Source organism: Ranitomeya imitator, chromosome 1, assembly GCF_032444005.1.
Source record: "Ranitomeya imitator isolate aRanImi1 chromosome 1, aRanImi1.pri, whole genome shotgun sequence".
Classification (NCBI taxonomy): Eukaryota; Metazoa; Chordata; class Amphibia; order Anura; family Dendrobatidae; genus Ranitomeya; species Ranitomeya imitator.
Genome location: NC_091282.1, coordinates 304,824,948 through 304,845,290, shown reverse-complemented (window position 1 = coordinate 304,845,290; position 20,343 = coordinate 304,824,948). Strand labels below are relative to the sequence as shown.

Sequence of the window (20,343 nt, the reverse complement as noted above, 5' to 3'; positions counted from 1 at the left end):
GGCTCCACTCTCCTGGATGTAAGACGTGACGACTTAGGCGATCTGCCTGAACGTTCACCGACCCCTTGAGGTGTATCGCTGAAAGTGAGAGGAGATGTTTCTCTGCCCAGCAAAATATTCTGTTTGAAATTGCTTTCAGTTGGTTGAACTTTGGACTCCCCTGGTGTTTTAGATGCGCAACAGTCGTCATATTGTCCGAGTACACTCTGACATGTTGACCTATAACGAGACTGCTGGCTGCCAGAAGGGCCCTCTCCACTGCCAACAGTTCTCTGGAGTTGGAGGAACCGGAGCTTTCCTTCTGATTCCAGAGACCCTGGAATGGAATTTGCGAGACCACTGCTCCCCAACCTTTTTGACTGGCGTCCGTTGTTACTGTAATTAGCGGATCTTGCACCCAGTCGACCCCCTTCAGTAGGTTTGATTGGATCGTCCACCAGGTTAACGAGGCTTTTACCTTCCCTGGAGTGTAAACTCTTCTGTTTAGGGAATTTGGATTCCCGTTTCAGTTCCCTAAGATGTGCGCCTGCAAAACTCTGGAGTGGCTCTGAGCCCACTGGACTGATTGTATACAGGCAGTCATCGAACCCAGAAGAGACATCGCAACCCGTAAGGTCGGAGAACGTTGTTTCCTGAAGTGTGAGACCTTGGAAATTAGATTCATCCGATGTTCCTCTGGTAGGAAGGATTTTTGACCTTCTGAATCCAAGAGGACTCCGAGGAATTTCCTCACCTTTGATGGTGATAGCTGAGACTTTTTTAGATTTGGAATCCAACCCAAAAGCTGTAAGATGTTCAGAGTTTTGGAAATTCTCTGATTGAGAACTTCGGCGGAAGGACCAATTATTAACAGGTCGTCCAAGTATGGTACTATAGCGATGTCTTGGCTCCTGATATGGGCCACTGCTTCCGCCACGACTCTGGAAAACACCCTTGGGGCTGAGGAGATCCCGAAGGGGAGAACATTGTACTGGAAATGTAAGATTTTTTGGTTGAATTGGACCGCAAATCTCAGGTATTTCCTGTGCCGAGGATGTATTGGAATATGGAAATAGGCATCCTTGAGGTCTATTGTTGCCATATATGAATGAGGAGCTATTAGAGGGATGGCTGTTTTTACTGATTCCATCTTGAACTTGCGGTAGGTTATGTATTTGTTGAGAGCTTTCATATTTATTATAATACGAGATTGCCCGGAAGGCTTTTTTATCATGAAGATACGGGAATAGTGTCCTTCCCCTTGCTCGTTCACCGGGACTATGGATATAGCTCTTGAGTCTAGCAAGTCCTGTATTCCAGCCATCATCAACTTTTGAGTCTCCCGAGATGACGGGGAGGTGACTCTTAACCCTCCGTCACATACAACTGATCTGACAGGCGCTTCTCTTTTACTTTCATTTCTCCTTCCTCACCAGATTGTGAGGAAACCCCCTCCCTCCAGGTAGTCTCCTGTCTCTTGAAGGTCTGTGAAACCTGATATCACAGTTGGATTTCAGAGCTTCAGGGGAGAGGATATAGCTGCACAGATCTCTCAGGCTCATTGTATGTGAATACGTCACATTCAGTAAGGTTGGTATTTTATGTTTTTATTCATCACAATAGTTTATTTAGCTTGTTTTATGAATGTATAGCACAAAATGTGAGGATATTTCATAGAAATAAGGGAGATTTTATAAAAGAAAGTGTGCTGCTCAGGCATATACAGTAGTTCCCTAACATATTCCTTCTCTTGCTTCAGATTATCTGCTGAAATGGAGAGGAAAATGTACAATTTATCCAAACAACTTGATGTTGAGGAAGTAACAAACATGCTGTTAGATGATAGAGACCTCACACTGAATGAGGATTTAGGAGAGGAAAGAGATTGATTCTCATGATGAGGTGGAAGAATGTGTCCTGGATTCTGAAACAGAGCAAGATGGTGACAGTGGTGAGGATGAAGAAGTTGGATCATATTATATTGGAAAAGATAAAAATACTAAATGGAACAAGAAGCCATAAAGCAATTTGCCTGACACATGCAAAAATGGTGTGTAATTCTTGCTATTTGCTCTGCAAGTGTGACTTTTCTGGGGAAACCTCAGCATCTAATTCTGATTGAATATGTTTTTAACAGTACTTAAGGTACCTTAAAATTAAGTTTGTGTTCAAAAAATTTCTTTGTACATTTTTTTGAGAGAGTCGAACTGGGGACTATTTGGCGGGAGTTTTGAAAAGTTTGTATTTCATAGTTATTAGTTTTATGTTAAGTAAATTTTTTTTTTGCAACTGATTATGTGTAGTCTCTTTTATTACATCCCTATGAAGGTCACTGATCACTTTTAGAGCACTGAAATTGCAAACATTAGATATTATAGGTATTTTTCCAGCAGGCGCCTGACAGGCACATTGTATGTGAACTCGTTAGTCTGAATATTGTATGTGACGGAGGGTTAAGATCCTGGGAGGAGGCGCATCGAACTCTATCAGTAGACCCTGTTGGATTACACTCACCACCCAGGGGCTGTTGGAGATATTCTGCCAACTGTGAACGAAGTTCGAAAGCCTCCCCCCCACCGGATCGGAGTCATTGCTTTTCTTGTTGTGTTTGTTGGGGAATAAGGATGTTTTTAGGCTTCCCCTTAGCATAACTCCAACTCCCGGTTTTTCCTTTCCCTTTACCCTGGGAGGGCTGGGGCTGGGAGGGTCGAAAAAAACGCTTCCTGGGAGGTCTCTGCTCAGGAAGGGTTTTCTTTCTGTCTGTGGCTTTCTCTAAGATGTCATCTAAGGAGGGCCCAAACACGTAGTCACCCTTAAAGGGAATAGAACACAGTTTTATTTTTGACGTAACGTCTCCGCTCCACATCTTTAACCAGAGAGCTCTTCTGGCTGAATTTGTCTGGACCAAGGATCTGGCGGCCACCCGGATAGATTCCAGTGAGGCATCTGCAAGGAAACCTGTTGCCCTGTGTAAGATGGGCAAAGAGTCCAGTACCTCCTCTCTTGGGGTACCCTGAGAGATGTGGCTTTCTAACTCTTGTATCCAACGAAAGAGAGAGCGGGCCACGCAGGTGGATGCTATATTGTATCTGAGGGCTGAGGTAGACGTTTCCCAGGATTTTTTGAGAAGGCTCTCAATCTTCCTATCCAAGGGGTCTTTTAATTGGGAGGAATCCTCGAACGGCAGAGCCGTCTTTTTAGCCACTCTAGCCACCTGGACATCAATTTTTGGAATGTCCCATTTTATTAGGTCCTCCTCAAGAGGGAACCGATGCTTAAAGTCTGGAGGCGTTGTTAGCCGTTTCTCAGGCAATTCCCATTCATTATTAATCATATCAATTATGCTTTTATGGACGGGGAACCCGGGTTGTTTTTCAGTATGTATGCCAAACAGTTCGTCTTGTATAGACTGAGGAACTGATTCCTCTTTTAGCCCCATAGTGTTCCTCACTGCAGATACCAATTCCTCAATATATTCAGAGGAAAAAAGGTATTTCCTAATTTCCGCAGATTTACGTGGTACCGCATCTTCCCATTTGACAGAGGAAGACGTATAAGACCCCTCAGACTCTGACTCAGAGTACTCCTGGATTTTCCTCTTTTTAGGGAGTGATGGACCAGGTGAGGATGGTGGTGGCGGTGGAGGTGGGGCGAGTGTGGCCAAAGAGGTTTGAACCTCCTGCCTAACCAAGGAGCGAATTTCATCAATCAAAGAAGGGTGTTCCGCTCTGACGATTTTATCCGTGCAAGGTTGGCATAACTTTTTCTCCCAATCTGGTGGCATTTTTACATTACAGGTGGCACATTTGCGCTTGGTAATGTTTTTAGGGCCAGGCTTGACTCCCTGCAATGAGAGAGGAAGCCGAGTAAGAAAAGGTATATTGAAAAATGTGCCTTTAAATGGGACCCCCTCTGCCGTACTTACTAGGGCTTGGGGAGCGCTGGGCTCTGCAGCTGCAGGGCAAGACGCATCCATGCTTACAGCAGCTTACCTGAGACGTCTTCGCAGCTTATGTAGAAAATAAGCCTGCACCAGCGTGTGGCAATTAGCTGCCCCTCCCCCTCCGGAGTCCCAGGCAGGCGTGCGAGGATGCAGCGTGCCTCGCACGCCGTTCGGTAATCCATTCTCTGGCCTGTATCGCTCCTGCACAGGAGCGCCGACCCGGAAGTGGAGCGTCACCTGACTTCCGGGTCGCCGAACAGCGCGCGCTAGGAGGGGGAAACGCCGGAGAGCTCAGGGAGGCCTCCGGCGGGCACCCCGACCAGCTTTATCCCCGCAAGAGGACGCAGGAGGCCGGGGGAATGCGGTCCCAGAATCCCGAGGAGACGGGAGGCACAGCGCAGGAGGAAGCCGCGGGGGGCCCGACCTTAATTGCCCAGCAAGAAATTTAACACAGGTACTCTGCTTAGAGCCGCCGCAGCAGCGCACCAGGAACCTCTCCATGCCCCATGGGGGATAGGAAAGACACTGGTTAATGGGAGGTGGGAGGGGTTTTTAACCTCTTGTGCTTCCTGTCCCCCATTAGGGAATGGAGACAACCTCCTGGTGGCTGTCGTGGAAGGCTACTAGAGAAAAGAAGGTTTTCCAAGTGCGATGATAAGTGCGCATAGACGTAGGCTTTCTAGCGCTGATCATGGTAGAGATTACTTTCGGAGAAACCTGCCTGGGTTAACACCCAGCACTCAGCCATGCCATCAAACACAGGGCCTCAGAGTTCTGGTGGTAAATGGGGCCCTGTGAAAAGAGGTCTGTGCGATTCGGTAATCGCCAGGGAACATCGGCAACTAGTTAAACTAGTTCCGCGTACCACTCCCGGCGCAGCCAATCTGGCGCAATAAGGATTACCGGTACTCCCTCTACTCTGATCTTCTTAATGACTCTTGGCAGAAAGGGGAGCGGGGGAAATCTGTACGGAAGCCGAAAATGATGCCACGGGGGTACGAATGCATCTGCCATGATTGCTGCTGGATCGAGCTAAGAAGTCAGGAACCTTGGAATTTAGCCGTGAGGCCATCAGATCCATGTCAGGAGAGCCCCAACGACAGCAGATCTGGTGGAAGATCTCCGGATGGAGAGATCACTCCCCGGAGTTGAGGCCTTGACGACTGAGGAAATCTGCCTCCCAATTGTCCACTCCCAGATGTGAACCGCAGAGGTCATTGAGTGGTTTTCCTCGGCCCAACGGAGAATATAGCCTACCTCGTTCATGGCTGCCATGCTGCGGGTTCCCCCTTGTCGGTCGATGTATGCCACTGCAGTGGCATTGTCGGACTGAATACATAGTTAGTAAGGCCGAAAAAAGACATTTGTCCATCCAGTTCAGCCTATATTCCGTCATAATAAATCCCCAGATCTACGTCCTTTTACAGAACCTAATAATTGTATGATACAATATTGTTCTGCTCCAGGAAGACATCCAGGCCTCTCTTGAACCCCTCGACTGAGTTCGCCATCACCACCTCCTCAGGCAAGCAATTCCAGATTCTCACTGCCCTAACAGTAAAGAATCCTCTTCTATGTTGGTGGAAAAACCTTCTCTCCTCCAGACGCAAAGAATGCCCCCTTGTGCCCGTCACCTTCCTTGGTATAAACAGATCCTCAGCGAGATATTTGTATTGTCCCCTTATATACTTATACATGGTTATTAGATCGCCCCTCAGTCGTCTTTTTTCTAGACTAAATAATCCTAATTTCGCTAATCTATCTGGGTATTGTAGTTCTCCCATCCCCTTTATTAATTTTGCTGCCCTCCTTTGTACTCTCTCTAGTTCCATTATATCCTTCCTGAGCACCGGTGCCCAAAACTGGACACAGTACTCCATGTGCGGTCTAACTAGGGATTTGTACAGAGGCAGTATAATGCTCTCATCATGTGTATCCAGACCTCTTTTAATGCACCCCATGATCCTGTTTGCCTTGGCAGCTGCTGCCTGGCACTGGCTGCTCCAGGTAAGTTTATCATTAACTAGGATCCCCAAGTCCTTCTCCCTGTCAGATTTACCCAGTGGTTTCCCGTTCAGTGTGTAATGGTGATATTGATTCCCTCTTCCCATGTGTATAACCTTACATTTATCATTGTTAAACCTCATCTGCCACCTTTCAGCCCAAGTTTCCAACTTATCCAGATCCATCTGTAGCAGAATACTATCTTCTCTTGTATTAACTGCTTTACATAGTTTTGTATCATCTGCAAATATCGATATTTTACTGTGTAAACCTTCTACCAGATCATTAATGAATATGTTGAAGAGAACAGGTCCCAATACTGACCCCTGCGGTACCCCACTGGTCACAGCGACCCAGTTAGAGACTATACCATTTATAACCACCCTCTGCTTTCTATCACTAAGCCAGTTACTAACCCATTTACACACATTTTCCCCCAGACCAAGCATTCTCATTTTGTGTACCAACCTCTTGTGCGGCACGGTATCAAACGCTTTGGAAAAATCGAGATATACCACGTCCAATGACTCACCGTGGTCCAGTCTATAGCTTACCTCTTCATAAAAACTGATTAGATTGGTTTGACAGGAGCGATTTCTCATAAACCCATGCTGATATGGAGTTAAACAGTTATTCTCATTGAGATAATCCAGAATAACATCCCTCAGAAACCCTTCAAATATTTTACCAACAATAGAGGTTAGACTTACTGGCCTATAATTTCCAGGTTCACTTTTAGAGCCCTTTTTGAATATTGGCACCACATTTGCTATGCGCCAGTCCTGCGGAACAGACCCTGTCGCTATAGAGTCACTAAAAATAAGAAATAATGGTTTATCTATTACATTACTTAGTTCTCTTAGTACTCGTGGGTGTATGCCATCCGGACCCGGAGATTTATCTATTTTAATCTTATTTAGCCGGTTTCGCACCTCTTCTTGGGTTAGATTGGTGACCCTTAATATAGGGTTTTCATTGTTTCTTGGGATTTCACCTAGCATTTCATTTTCCACCGTGAATACCGTGGAGAAGAAGGTGTTTAATATGTTAGCTTTTTCCTCGTCATCTACAACCATTCTTTCCTCACTATTTTTTAAGGGGCCTACATTTTCAGTTTTTATTCTTTTACTATTGATATAGTTGAAGAACAGTTTGGGATTAGTTTTACTCTCCTTAGCAATGTGCTTCTCTGTTTCCTTTTTGGCAGCTTTAATTAGTTTTTTAGATAAAGTATTTTTCTCCCTATAGTTTTTTAGAGCTTCAATGGTGCCATCCTGCTTTAGTAGTGCAAATGCTTTCTTTTTACTGTTAATTGCCTGTCTTACTTCTTTGTTTAGCCACATTGGGTTTTTCCTATTTCTAGTCCTTTTATTCCCACAAGGTATAAACCGCTTACACTGCCTATTTAGGATGTTCTTAAACATTTCCCATTTATTATCTGTATTCTCATTTCTGAGGATATTGTCCCAGTCTACCAGATTAAGGGCATCTCTAAGCTGTTCAAACTTTGCCTTCCTAAAGTTCAATGTTTTTGTGACTCCCTGACAAGTCCCCCTAGTGAAAGACAGGTGAAACTGCACAATATTGTGGTCGCTATTTCCTAAAATAAATACTGATAGGACGACCCGTCAGGAAGGGATGGAATTCGAGAAGAGCTAACCTGATTGCCCGAATTTCTAAGATGTTGATCGGAAGGTGTGATTCCTGAAGTGACCAGCGGCCCTGAGCAGTGTGATGTAAGAACACCACTCCCCAGCCTAGGAGACTGGCATTTGTTGTCACAAGTAGCCAATATACTGGAAGAAAAGACTTCCCTTGATTCATGGAGGATTATAAAGTCCACCACCTGAGAGACTGACTCGCTGGGGAAGGAAGAACCGATGGTTGAGGGAGAACAGGTTTCTGTCCCAAACAGCCAGGATGGCATGCTGTAAGGGACGGAGGTGTAATTGGGCAAATGGAACCGCCTCCAAGGCAGCTACCATCCTGCCAAGGACTCTGATACTGAAGCGCAGAGAGTGAGTGCGAGGCTGAGAGCTTCCGAGCTTCACGCTGTAAGGCAGAGATCTTTTCTGGGGGAAGAAGCACCAACCCCTGGGACGAGTCCAGTATCATTCCTAAAAAAGAAATTGCTGAGCCGGCACCGGGGAAGATTTTTATTTTTTTGAAGTTTATCTTCCAACCCAGGCGAGAAAAATAATCTATTGTGATGTTCACAGCCTCCTTGCAGGCACGGAAAGAGGGGCCTTTGATGAGGAGATCGTGTAGATACGGTAGCACCACCACTCCTCGGGTGTGGAGTATGGCCACGGCAGCCGCCATGACCTTTGTGAATACCCTGGTGGCGATGGTGAGGCTGAAGGGCAGAGTAACGAATTGGAAGTGTTGTACCTGAACTGTGAAGCGAAGAAACCTTTAGTGAAAAGGTAAAAATAGGAATGTGGGAGGTACGAGTCCTGGATGTCTAGACACCAGGAACTTGCCTTTTCCCATGGAGGCTATGACAGAACGAAGCGATTCCATCTGGAAACGTCGCACCCTGACGAACGTGTTTAGCAGTTTTAGATCCAGTATGGACCGTACTGTACTGTCCTTTGGAACAATGAAGAGGTTTGAATCAAAAACCTTGAAATCGTTCGCTTTGAGGGACCAGAATAACAGTCTTTTCTCAGAGAGCTTATAGCTTGGAAGAACTGATGCCTTTGCCCTGGGAGGACAAGATAAGAAGTCTAGCTTTTATCTGGAGAATACCAAGTCGCAGACCCACTCGTCATGAACGACAGAGCCACACAGCATTGAGAGAAAGCAGGCGGCCGCCTACTTTGAGGGTGTCCCCTGGATACCACAGGGAGTTATTGTGTGGAAGATCTGCCTGTTGTGGAGCCTCTGGATCCCGACTGCCTAGGCCTGCCTCTCCATCAAGGGGAAGGTTAATAAGAGGCCTGGGAACCTCTCCACGTTGTGCCCGGCCGGAACCGGGAGCTGTGGAAGTGGAGGACCAGTGAGTTGTAACGACAAATTGGGACAGAGCCTGTGGTTGTGGAAGAAATTTACTCTTCCCTCCAGTAATGTCAGAAATCAATTGGTCGAGCTTTTTGCCAAAAAGGCAACCGCTTGATATGGTAGAGAAGTCAGTGACTTTTTGGAAGCAGAATCCGCACGCCAGTCCCTGTGCCATAAGGACCTCCGGATGGTGATGGCGTTTGCTGCTTCTTAAGAACAGTTAGCGGCATCCAGGGATGCGGTCACTACAAAATCTCCAACTCTGGCTGAGTAGCAAGGTCTGCCATCTCACGGGGAAGATTGGTATCCAGCACCGCTGAAGCCAAGACCTCAGGCCAGTGGGTCACAGCCTTAGCCACCCACGTAGTGGCAAAAGATCGGAAGAGTGCGGCTGCTGAGACTTCAAAGGCTGAAAGCACCATATTGTCGATCTGACGATCGGTTGGGTTTTTAATAGAGGTGCCCTCCGAGGAGGATAAAACAGATTTCGTAGCCAGGCGCGATCGGGGGAGACTGCGACCAATCTATTCTTGGATCCTGGGCAAAGGAATATTTTGACTCCATGGGCTTCTGCCCTGTGAATTGTTTATCTGGACGGATCTTGTGAGATTCAACGATTTCCTTAAATTCAGGATGAGTGGCCAAAAACTGAGCTCGCTTGGTCCTCTTAAAGGACATGGCATGATCCGGTTTAGATAAAGGTTCCTCCTCAAGCTTCAAAACCTTATTCACTGGCTCAGAGTAGAGAGTCTCCTGATAGTGATGGAAATCCTGATCTAGGGACGCATCAGAATAGTCCTCTGAAACAGGTTCTCTACTGGCCCCAATGGAAGGGGGAGCAAGAAAAGGAGATCTCAGAACCCGAATCCCGGCGATAGTCTGAGGATATGACATGAGTCCTTTTCCTGGAAGAGAGAGCTCCTTGGCAAGGTACAACCCCTGGAGTACAAGGGGTTCTGATCATCAGAAGTGTCGTCCATAAGAGTGCCCTGGTTAGAGGAGGGGTCTCAGAACAATTCTAACGCTTTTGAAAGGGATGCCATAGACCGGGTAAGGGAGGTAGCCCACTCAGGGGGACTAGGCTCACTGGGTTCAGTATCAGCAACAGGTGGTTCCTGAGCAGTCACTGGTTCACAAGCTGTGCATAATGTAGTATTGTGACCCCGGGGGTAAATGGCACTTTGTGGCATGTACCACTTGTAGTGTGGGTTTTCCTAGACTTTGTGAGGCTTTGATTGAGGCATAGCATAGCCTTGAGAGCGCTTACTAACAGGGGAAGGGTTAAGCCATGTTTCTGCAGCTTACGCTGCTGGCTCAGGCCCCCGGCACTTGCAATATTCACCTGTCCTCGTTCCACTGCTGCGGTGTCTTCTGGGTCTCTGCAGTGACTGTTCAGGCAGAGGGCGCGCACTTAACAAGTAATCGCGCCCTCTGACCTGAATGTCACAGCCAGAGGACGCGGAAGAGACAGCGCAGTGGTGGAACGGGGACAGGTGAATAGCACATGGCTCACCCTCCCCCGTCATACTCACCCTCTTGGCACAGTCCCTGCTTCTCCGATTGTCTCTGGCGCCGGCAGCTTGCTCCTGTGTTCAGCGGTCACATGGTAACACTCATTAAAGTAATGGATATGCACTCCACGTCAATGGGAGTGGAGTCGCATCCATATTCATTACTTTAATGAGCGGTACCATGTGACTGCTGAACACAGGAAGAGCTGTGGGCACTAGAGACCATCGGAGAAGCAGAGACCGTGCCGGGGGGGGGGGGGGGGACACGTGCCTCTGGTGCTGATTGGCCAGAAACTATTGTTTAAAGGGGTTAATCTAAAATAGAGATCCCCACTCTGCACGCAATGTTCCCCCCAGGTGGCATGCAGAGACGTTGCAAGACCCCCATTCCCCATGTTACCTGGGATAAAGATTCATTGGTGGCCAGTGTGATACCCACAATCTGTATCCAATCCCTGTTCTATACACACACGAGGAATACACTTTCCTTGCCTCAGGCACGGATTCCGCCAGTGAGGAAGATTCCTCTAGTGAGAAAGGACCCTCAGCACCATATGGATTGCATCCCCTGAACATTTATCAGCCTGTTATTTCTGGATTTCATCGGCAGCTCGGGAATCCAGTTTGACACCACTGGCTTCATTGAAATGGACTTAATATTTATTTCCTTGCTGAAAGAATTTGATGGTGGCACAGAAACTTATGCCCATCAATTTATTTACCCCAAATCCTACATCATCATATGCCAAATGGACCCCTGTTAATGCAGCAGAGATTACATTTTGGGGAATTGTGCTGCACATACTGCTCTAGGTATTTTCAGAAATACCGGAGTACTGATATTCTCTACTACACCCCGGTATTCCGCATGGCCATGACAAGGACATTTAAAGCGATCCAAACATTTTTGCATCATAGTGTCCACCCCAAGACGATACAAACTTTGATAGTCTATAGAAAATTCAGCCAGTGGTTGAACACTTCAGTAGAAAATTTGCAGAGGCGTACAACCCCAGAGGGACATCGCACTAGATGAATCTGTTTCATTTCAAAGGGAGGCTAAAAGTCTGACAATACCTGCCCCGTAAGAGACAGGAAAGGAATAAAGTTGTACAAACTGTCTGAGAGTACCTCAGGTTACACCCACAGATGTATGGTCTATGAGGGGAAGGACACTAAAATTAACCCCCCTGAATTATGCCCCCATCCTTGGGGCGAGTGGGAATTTCTGCACCCATGGCTGGATAATGGTTATCACCTCTACATAGATAACTTTCACACTAGCACCACACTTTTCAATACCCTCTGTTAGGGAGGCCTCCACATGTAACTGTACCTCCAAGTTGCTAACTGAACAAATGCTGACAAGGGGCAACAGCAGAGCCCAATGCAGTGACAACATGCTGGTGGTCAAGTATAAGGACAAGAGGGATGTCCTTATCCTGACCACCATACACAGTGATAAAGAGTTTCTTTGTCACCGTTTGTGGTACCATAACACAAGTCCCAAAGCCAGTTTGTATTTTACAATCGGCACATGGGGGGGTGGGTGTAGATCTAGATCTGAACGATCAGGTCCTCAAACCATACAGTGCCATGGCCATTTTTTTTTGTATATTGTACAGTGCCATCTGTACAAGGCTTTTGGGCTGTTTTGATCTGCAGGCAATACGGGAGACCTTCCTTCAGTTTCAGGAGGTAGTCCTCAAGGCCATAATAGTTGGCACTCAGGAAGGTGAGAGTTCCAGTACTTCTGAAACTAATAGTACCCTGGTCAACATTTTCCAGGAGAAGTTCCCCAGACAGCGAAGAAAGGAAGATCATATAAAAGGTGCAGCGAGTGCTCCAAGAGGGGAATCCAAAAGGACACACTTTACCATTGTGAAACCTGCTCTGGAAACTGGCCTTTGCTTTAGGTTTGCTTTAAAACGTACCACATGTCCACAAATTAATAAAATTTGCTTTTACCCTGTTGACACACCACACTTAAAATCTGATTTACACCGTACAACACCACATAATCTCATACACCAGTAAAACCAAAAGCATTATAATTACTATAAAACTATGCCTCTAGATAAATTCCAAGATGGCGTCACTTATGGAGATTTCCACTGATTAGGCACATTAGAGACTCTGCAAACACAATATGCTGTCAGATCAATTCCAGCCAATTTTGCTTTCAAAAAGTCAAACGGTGCCCCTTCCCTTCCAAGCTCTGCATCCACTGTTTCCCCCCACATATGGGGGTTATCTGTGCACTCAGGAGAAAAATTGTACAACTTTTGGGGTTCATTTTATCCTGTTGCCCTTGTGAAAATTAAAAAAGCGTAAAGATGTGACTAAAGCATGTTCATTTTCCCTTCCACGTTGCTTCAGTTCCCTTGAAGCACATGAAGGGATAATAAGCATCTTCAATGTAGTTAATAGCATCTTGAAGGGTGCAGTTCTTAGAATGGTGTCACTTCAAAATTGTGGGCATGTATGTTATGCAGTATTCATGAAACCAGTAATAAGATAAGGTGATCAAACTACTGGCTCTGCTTCTGGAACTTGAAATACAAGTTCAGGGCACCATGTGTGTAGTAGGTACATGGCACACTTCATGTTGTACCTTTTCATCTTATGAAAACAAAGTATAAGCTGAATAACTTACTGCTCTCCCGTAATTTCTCCTTGTTAGCAGTCAGGCTTGACAACAATGGTTTCAAGTCAACTTTGGCTTTCTGCAACATTTCCAAGATATCAACTTTGTCAGCAGCATCTTCAAAATGAATGGGAGCAAAATAGTTTTCAGAGTTCTGCCCACGACTGGGAAGAACTTGTTCTAAGCCTGCAGACAGAGACAATGGATCATCTTTTCATGTCCATCACTACAATTCTGGAGTATATCAGAAGGCTAACATTCGAGGAATACATAGACTTGAAAAAGCGGTGCATATAAAAAAAAAAAAAAAAAAAACAAACAAAAAAAACACAGCACTTCAAAAATTTGAATAAAGGCCGGATCGTAAGAACAGATGATGCTGTACACATGTAATCTGAGCTTTCATAATGTATCTAAATGAGAACTGACCAAGGTGTGTGTGTGTGTGTGTGTGTGTGTGTGTGTGTGTGTGTGTGTGTGTGTGTGTGTGTGTGTGTGTGTGTGTTCCTTTGCCTATAAATGCTAAACAACGGCACTTTCTATTTAAAATTATGACTGTCTTGACAACGGCACTTTCTATTTAAAATTATGACTGTCTTGACTTGGTGTTCACATAAGACATGTGCAACTTTCAAGTTACATTATATGGATTGTCTCCAGTATTATTGTATTTCTTTTGTTACATTTTTGGAAAATGGAAATCTAATGCAGTAGTTCTCATTCAAAATCTGATTTAGGGTATGTTCACACGTTCCTGATTTCCATCCTTTTTTTTTCAGGACTGTTTTTTAAAAAACTGCAGCTCTTGGCAGAAAACGCAGGTCCTTTTTTGATGCGTTTTTTATGCAGTTTTCTATGCAGAGACTGCGTTTCCTAGGAAGCTTTTTAGGGCTAAAATGGCTGAAAATACCCTAACCCTACCCCTAACCCTATTCTAACCTTAGTGAAAAAAAAAAAAAAAAAAAAAAAAAAAACTTAATTTTTTTATTGTCCCTACCAATGGGGGTGACAAAGGGGGGATGGGGGGGGGGGGGGGGGTGTCATTTACTATTTTTTTATTTTGATCACTGAGATATAACCTATCTCAGTGATCAAAATGCACTTTGGAGCGAATCTGCCGGCAGATTCGGCGGGCGCACTGCGCATGCGCCCGCCATTTTGCAAGATGGCGGCGCCCAGGGAGAAGACGGCCGGACGGACACCGGGAGGCCGGGCAAGTATAAGGGGGGAGATTAGGGCACGGGGGGAGATTAGGGCACGGGGGGGGGCATCGGAGCACGGGGGAGGGGGATCGGGGCAGCCACACTCCACCCACGCACTTCCGCCCGCTTCCCCGCACTTCCTGTACCACGAACCGCAATAAAACCCGCAGATCTATTTTTGATCTGCGTGTTTTACTGCGGGTTTGACCTCACAATGGAGGTCTATGGGTGCAGAACCGCTGCGGCTCCGAAAAAAGAAGTGACATGGTACTTCTTTTTTCCCGCAGCTATTCAGCGCGGCTTTTTTTTTTTAAATTCAGGATCATGTGCACAGTGGTTCCTGTTTTCCATAGGGTACATTGTACTGTACCCTGCATGGAAAACAGCTGCGGAACCGCAGCGGCAAAAACGCTGCGGTTCCGCAGTAAAAAACGCACTGTGTGAACATGGCCTTAACACAAAAAAAAAAGCCTTGATTTTTTGTGTGGAATTGTTCATAAAATTTAAGGGAACGTGTTGCCCCAAAATTTTGTTACAAGTAATCTGAAGATCATAGGGGGATATAGTCATTATAAAAACGCCCAATTCATTTTCTTAGCTTTGATTACCCAAAAATATAAGCAAAATGTGGGTGCACTAGCATTTTTGGAATTAGCCAAACCCCCCTACCCCATTCACAGGATTCCTGTATTATCATTGTGACGCTGCCACATAATTCGGTTCTTCACACCCAACTAAAGGATTGGGTAATTGAGTTCCCACTACCCAATCTTTATATACCGACATGGTCTCAAAACAGATGGAAGGCCCAAAAATAAGCAGTGGGTTCAGACATTTAGCTAGTGTGAATTAAATCTTCCCTCTCCCTAATGCTCCAAACCAAATCTTCATTTTCATAAAAATTATATTATTAAAATCTACAGTAATTGCTAGCCCACACAGGAATTAAAAAGGAAAAAAGGAGGCTAGTGTGTCCCACAAGTAGGATGGGGGAGGAATACATTGCTGGTTGTATCCTAGTGTACACTATGGGCGCAGTCATAAAGACGTATACATCGGACTGCAATGCTCAGACGGGCCGTGGCAGCTTTGTATATTTCTGTGCTTTAAGGCAGCAGTGCTTGGACACTACAAACCTGAAAGAAGAATCCCCTTGGGGACAAATAATATCTGTATTAATTGGCAGTGTCAGATATAATTGCCACACTATTGGTCTAGCAAGTTGGGAGTAAAAATAGTGTTTCAACAGCGGGTCAAGACCATGTAAAATATATTATGCATACACTTAATTTGCACATGCCTATTAAAGCCAAATACCAGGACGACTTAAGAAAAAAAAAAAAAAAAAATCCACGCATACCAAAGACATGCATAGGAATAAAAAACAAATGCAAGTAACCCAATTTGAATTGTAGATGCAGAAAATCAGCAAGATAAACTTCAGCAAATTCTCATTGTGGGAAGGTACCGTAACCCAATTTAAAGCAACTCACTGTGTTTAATCTCCACAGGAACAGATACATAGTATGCATGATACCCAGCAGGGGCTTCCACTGTGGGCTTACGCTTTTCAGGTTTAGCATTCTACAGGCCTCATCAGAATACAAGTTTAACCTCTCAACATTAAATAATGTCTACTTAAAACATACAAAACCGTTATTTTGTGGTACACAGCACATTTGGATGTGTCTTTTTTACCTGCTAGACTTTCTAACTCCTCATGTGGCGTGGACCTCAGGCTGCTGGATCGACTTCCAGAGTGACTGTGATTGGAGAACCATCTGCTGAATCTGCTGGCAGACACTGAACCCTCCCCCAACACATCCTCAATCATCTGTAGAAAGAAAGATGCCATTCAATCTCATAAGCTCCATAGAGCCAGTTGGGAGACGGAGATCTTGAGCTGCCATTGAGATGCACTTACTTGTAGTTGATGGGAACGGTCTTGAGCGGCTCAATATCTGCTCTGAGCACGAAGTCCTTTATTTTGCAGAAGTTTCATTCCCAACCCCCAAAATAATCATTCACAGGAAAATTGCAGAAAACTTCCAAACCACAATTCCAAGATCCTTCCACTACACAGACCACATATCCAATTTGAAGCATTTTATCACAACTCAAGACCTTCAGGTCCAACAGTTTTAAAGGAAACCAAAAAGCAACCAACCCAAAACATGGGGTAAAAGTTACCAGCAATAAGCACCACAGCCAAAACACCACATTTTACAGAACACAACTGTATGGCAGAGCATAGAACGATTGAGTCAGTATAAAGCCATGTACCAAGCCACGCTATGACAACTGTTCTAAAACAAGCATACTATGCAGCAGGGACAGCATCAGGAATATAACATTTCTGGATTTAAAGGCAAAGCAGAATTAAAAAGTCCTACATTAATCAGGGACATTGACTATAGGGAGTGAGATATCAAGCCAGGTTTAAAACCAAAAAACCAACATTAAACCCACACCATCTTTGTGCACACGTGATTACCCACCACAAGCAACCACCAAGTGATAGCACCTTTTTAGGGCACATTCAGATGTCTTAAATTTTGCAGATGTAAAAATGTATCTGTATGGCTACGTTCACATTCGCGTCTTTGGACGCAGAGTCGTCGCCGCAACGCACGACGGATGTGAAAAGCACGCAAAAATGCATTGTTTTGCGACGCATGCGTCCATTTTTGGCTTGATTTTGGATGCAAAAAAAAAATGCAACTTCCTGCGTCCTCTGCGCCCTGACGCTCGTGCCAAAAATGACGCATGCGTCACAAAACGCAAGAAAACGCATGTCCATGCGCCCCCATGTTAAATATAGGGGCGCATGACGCATGCGTCGCCGAACCTGCGCCCGACGCAACGCAAATGTGAACGTAGCCTTAGGGTTTGCTCACACTAATGTATAAAAAGAAAAAAAAAAAAATAGTTTTCTCATGCAGACATGTAGAACACCATCACTTGTCATCGGTGTGATGTCCATCTGCAATAAGTTTTGTATGTATAAATTTTACTCAGCAGCCATTAATCTTTTACATTAACTGTTAACATGTTCCCATCTTACAGGATTGCAATATATCCGTAAAAATCAGAGGCAGATGGTTCGTGAGATTTTTTTTCTGAGACCCACCAGCTTTGAGTGAAATTACAGCATACTGCGATTTTCTCATGGAAAATACAGCTGAGGGGAAAAAAAAAAAAAAAAAGCAGATCTACACCGCCTCATTGAATATCATTGGTCTGAGTGCAATATTGCTTTTCCTCACATTGCACTCATCTGATATATACACTAGTGTGAGCGGGAGTTGGCCTTCCATTGCCCTCCATTTTTAACAGTCTCATTTCACTGTATGAAGAATCAGCAAAACAAGTTAGAATTGGACGTGTAAAGTTTAACAACTGACATCCATTGAAAAAAAAAAAAAAAAAAAGTTCCATTTCATTGTATGACTTAATGTGCTGTCAATTTAACAAACAGATGAGCAATATTGTCTTGCAAATATGCCCAAACGCACATGCAAGGGTAGTGATCATCATCCGGATACCAAATATATATTCTTCACACCCATACGAGAAGAAACTTAAGGGAATGCATCATTTAAGTATTAATAAACGATTGCAAAAAAAGTAATAAGATAAATCTAATAAAACTAATCTGTTTTAAGTTTCAGATTAGAATTTTTCATACATCTTGCCTGATCATTTCTAGACATGCTTTATTGCAGTCATTGACCTGTGAGAACTACAAATGTTCATTTACTTTTATGGGACAATTTTCTAGGTATGCTCTGATCTGGAGTCATGTGTCAGACTGAGGCTCAGTGGCCAAAGCAAAAATGGCTAGACACTAGGGATGATTTTTTTTTTTTTTTTTTTTTAATTGTGACATGGAAGTTTTAAATTAAAGCTTAAAAACAATAGGTCATTGTCTACGTCTGATGACACATTCCCTTTGATTCCAGGCCTCCATGAAGCCATGTGCAATCTATTCTACGAGACTCACCGAAGCCAAGCCAGGCACACTCTTGTCCAAGTTAAAAAATTCATTGAAGTCAAATTCTCCAGGTGCTGGATCTGTCAGAACAGCCTCTTGAGGCACTTCCTGGTCAGCTGTAGATCCTGGGGCAAGAGGTCCTTCTTCCTCCAGGACTCCTCCATTGCATTCGAACCCTGGTAATAGAATATAAAACCTCATAATACCGCTTACCAGTTGACATAATTGCATGTAAGTTACTAGTGTTCTTCTGGGATACATGTGTAACATGGAAACATTTTTTTTTTTTTTTTTTAAAAAGGACTTCTTGTAAAATGAAGAACATGGCAATATTCCTCAACTTGCCTTCCTTCACAGAAGATACTCGTTTTCGTGTTCTCTTTCTTCCCTTGTGGTCCTCCTCTAGGATTTTGTCATCAAATCCTGTAAGTTCTATAGTCTCTGACTGGCTTGTGGGTCCACCAGAAAACCACTCAGGTTCCTCTTCTGTGTACGAGTCATTTCTCCTGCGTTCACCAAAGACTCTCTTGCTGTCCCCATAATCCCTCTATTATAAAATAAAAACAGAAGTTTAATAAAATTTTCATACAACCACAAATCAAAAAGAGAGCTGAAGTCAGAAGACAAGACTAAAAATTACCAAATGATCATACCCTGAATCGTTTATCCTTGTACTCCTTTTCTCGTTCTCTTCCATCACGAGTTTCTCTACCGTCTTTTTCTCCACCACGCAAGTCACGATCAAATACTCTACCAGTGATTATTCTGCCACTACCAATTCGTCGACCACCAGCGAGACGTAGGGTCTCATTTTCCTTATTATCTAGTGGGCTCCCAGCCCGACGTGAGCCCACAGCAGCCGTCACGTGACAACCGCCCCCAAAACTTCTCCTTTGTGGACTGAGAACTACATCAAGGTCATCTTCCTTAACACGCTCTCTGGGGTCTAACAAAGAAACAATTGGAAATGTATTCATACACTAAACACCACTAGACATTTTCACAATACAGTGTTCATTGCCATGAGCACAGGCGAGTATCACAATAAGTAATTTTAACAAGTCAAACGCAGAACATTTGCCATTGCTACATATATCAGAATATTGACCAAGACTGTGCAAAGTTCAGGGCATTGCAAATTTGAAGTATGTGTCCAGCATGTAATATTTTACTTTACAGCTCAGAGTCTAAGAATGGGAGGGGAACTAAAACATTGAGAAAAAAAATAAATAAATATGATTAGACTTCCCATTCTCTCCCATTTTGTACAGCCTCCTGTGAACCCAGAGGATGAGGTCACAGTAAAAGTTTAAATAAACTGATGTCAACTGGCACATGAATATTTTTGGTCTCCTCAGTATTGATGAAAGTATAGAAATGTGTGTATGAAGCATGTGAACTTTTTAAACTTCATTTACTAAAGCAGAGCTTGAACTGTATACTTTTAACCACAAAAAAAAAATTATTGTTTACATTTTTAATTTGATAAAATCAATAGTACGCAAAAGATGTTAGGTTTCTTGTTAATCAGCAAAAATCTGCTTCAGTCTCCATTAGGACTGATTCATTCTCAAGTCTCAATTCTAAAATCTGTATTCAGTGATGACATGATTTCTGAGAGAATACCATCTGTAATAACTTCTTTATGTGGAGGTTGCAGGAGAGGAGCTAGTGGTAGTTTGCATTGTAGCTTTGCAGCTCTGGGGGTCCGGGATTCAAATCCCACCAACTTCTATAAGGAGCGTCTTTGTTGCCCCTGTTTGTGGGTTTCCTCAGGGTTCCTTCCACACACCAAAGATATACTGATAAGAAATTTAGGTTGTGAGCCCTAATCAGGATGACAATGTCTGAAGCGCTGTAGAATAGCGATATTTAAGTAAGCACTCAAAGTGTTAATACTCTTAATATATTGCAATCATTACGGTATATAGCACTGTACTTACAATTGCTCATTTTGCCTTTCTGCCCAGTTAATTCTTCTCTATTCTCTGCTCAATGAAGAAACAGGAAGAAGTTTCTTGTCCCTGCATTTATCATTACCCTAGCCAACTCCTGATCCA

The 20,343-nt window shown here is 44.1% G+C and overlaps 1 protein-coding gene across 2 annotated transcripts in view; it reads right to left on the bottom strand.

Moving 5' to 3' along the window:
* EIF4ENIF1 (eukaryotic translation initiation factor 4E nuclear import factor 1) overlaps positions 1-20,343 on the bottom strand; it is a 72,780-nt gene that overhangs the window by 38,804 nt on the left and 13,633 nt on the right. For both annotated transcript variants that reach the window (XM_069757779.1, XM_069757789.1), the window contains exons 5-9: positions 18,937-19,229; positions 18,629-18,830; positions 18,293-18,459; positions 15,988-16,123; positions 13,097-13,273 (exon numbers count right to left, since the gene is read on the bottom strand). In XM_069757779.1, coding sequence (XP_069613880.1) covers positions 13,097-13,273; positions 15,988-16,123; positions 18,293-18,459; positions 18,629-18,830; positions 18,937-19,229 — 975 coding nt within the window. The remainder of the gene's footprint in view (positions 1-13,096; positions 13,274-15,987; positions 16,124-18,292; positions 18,460-18,628; positions 18,831-18,936; positions 19,230-20,343) is intronic.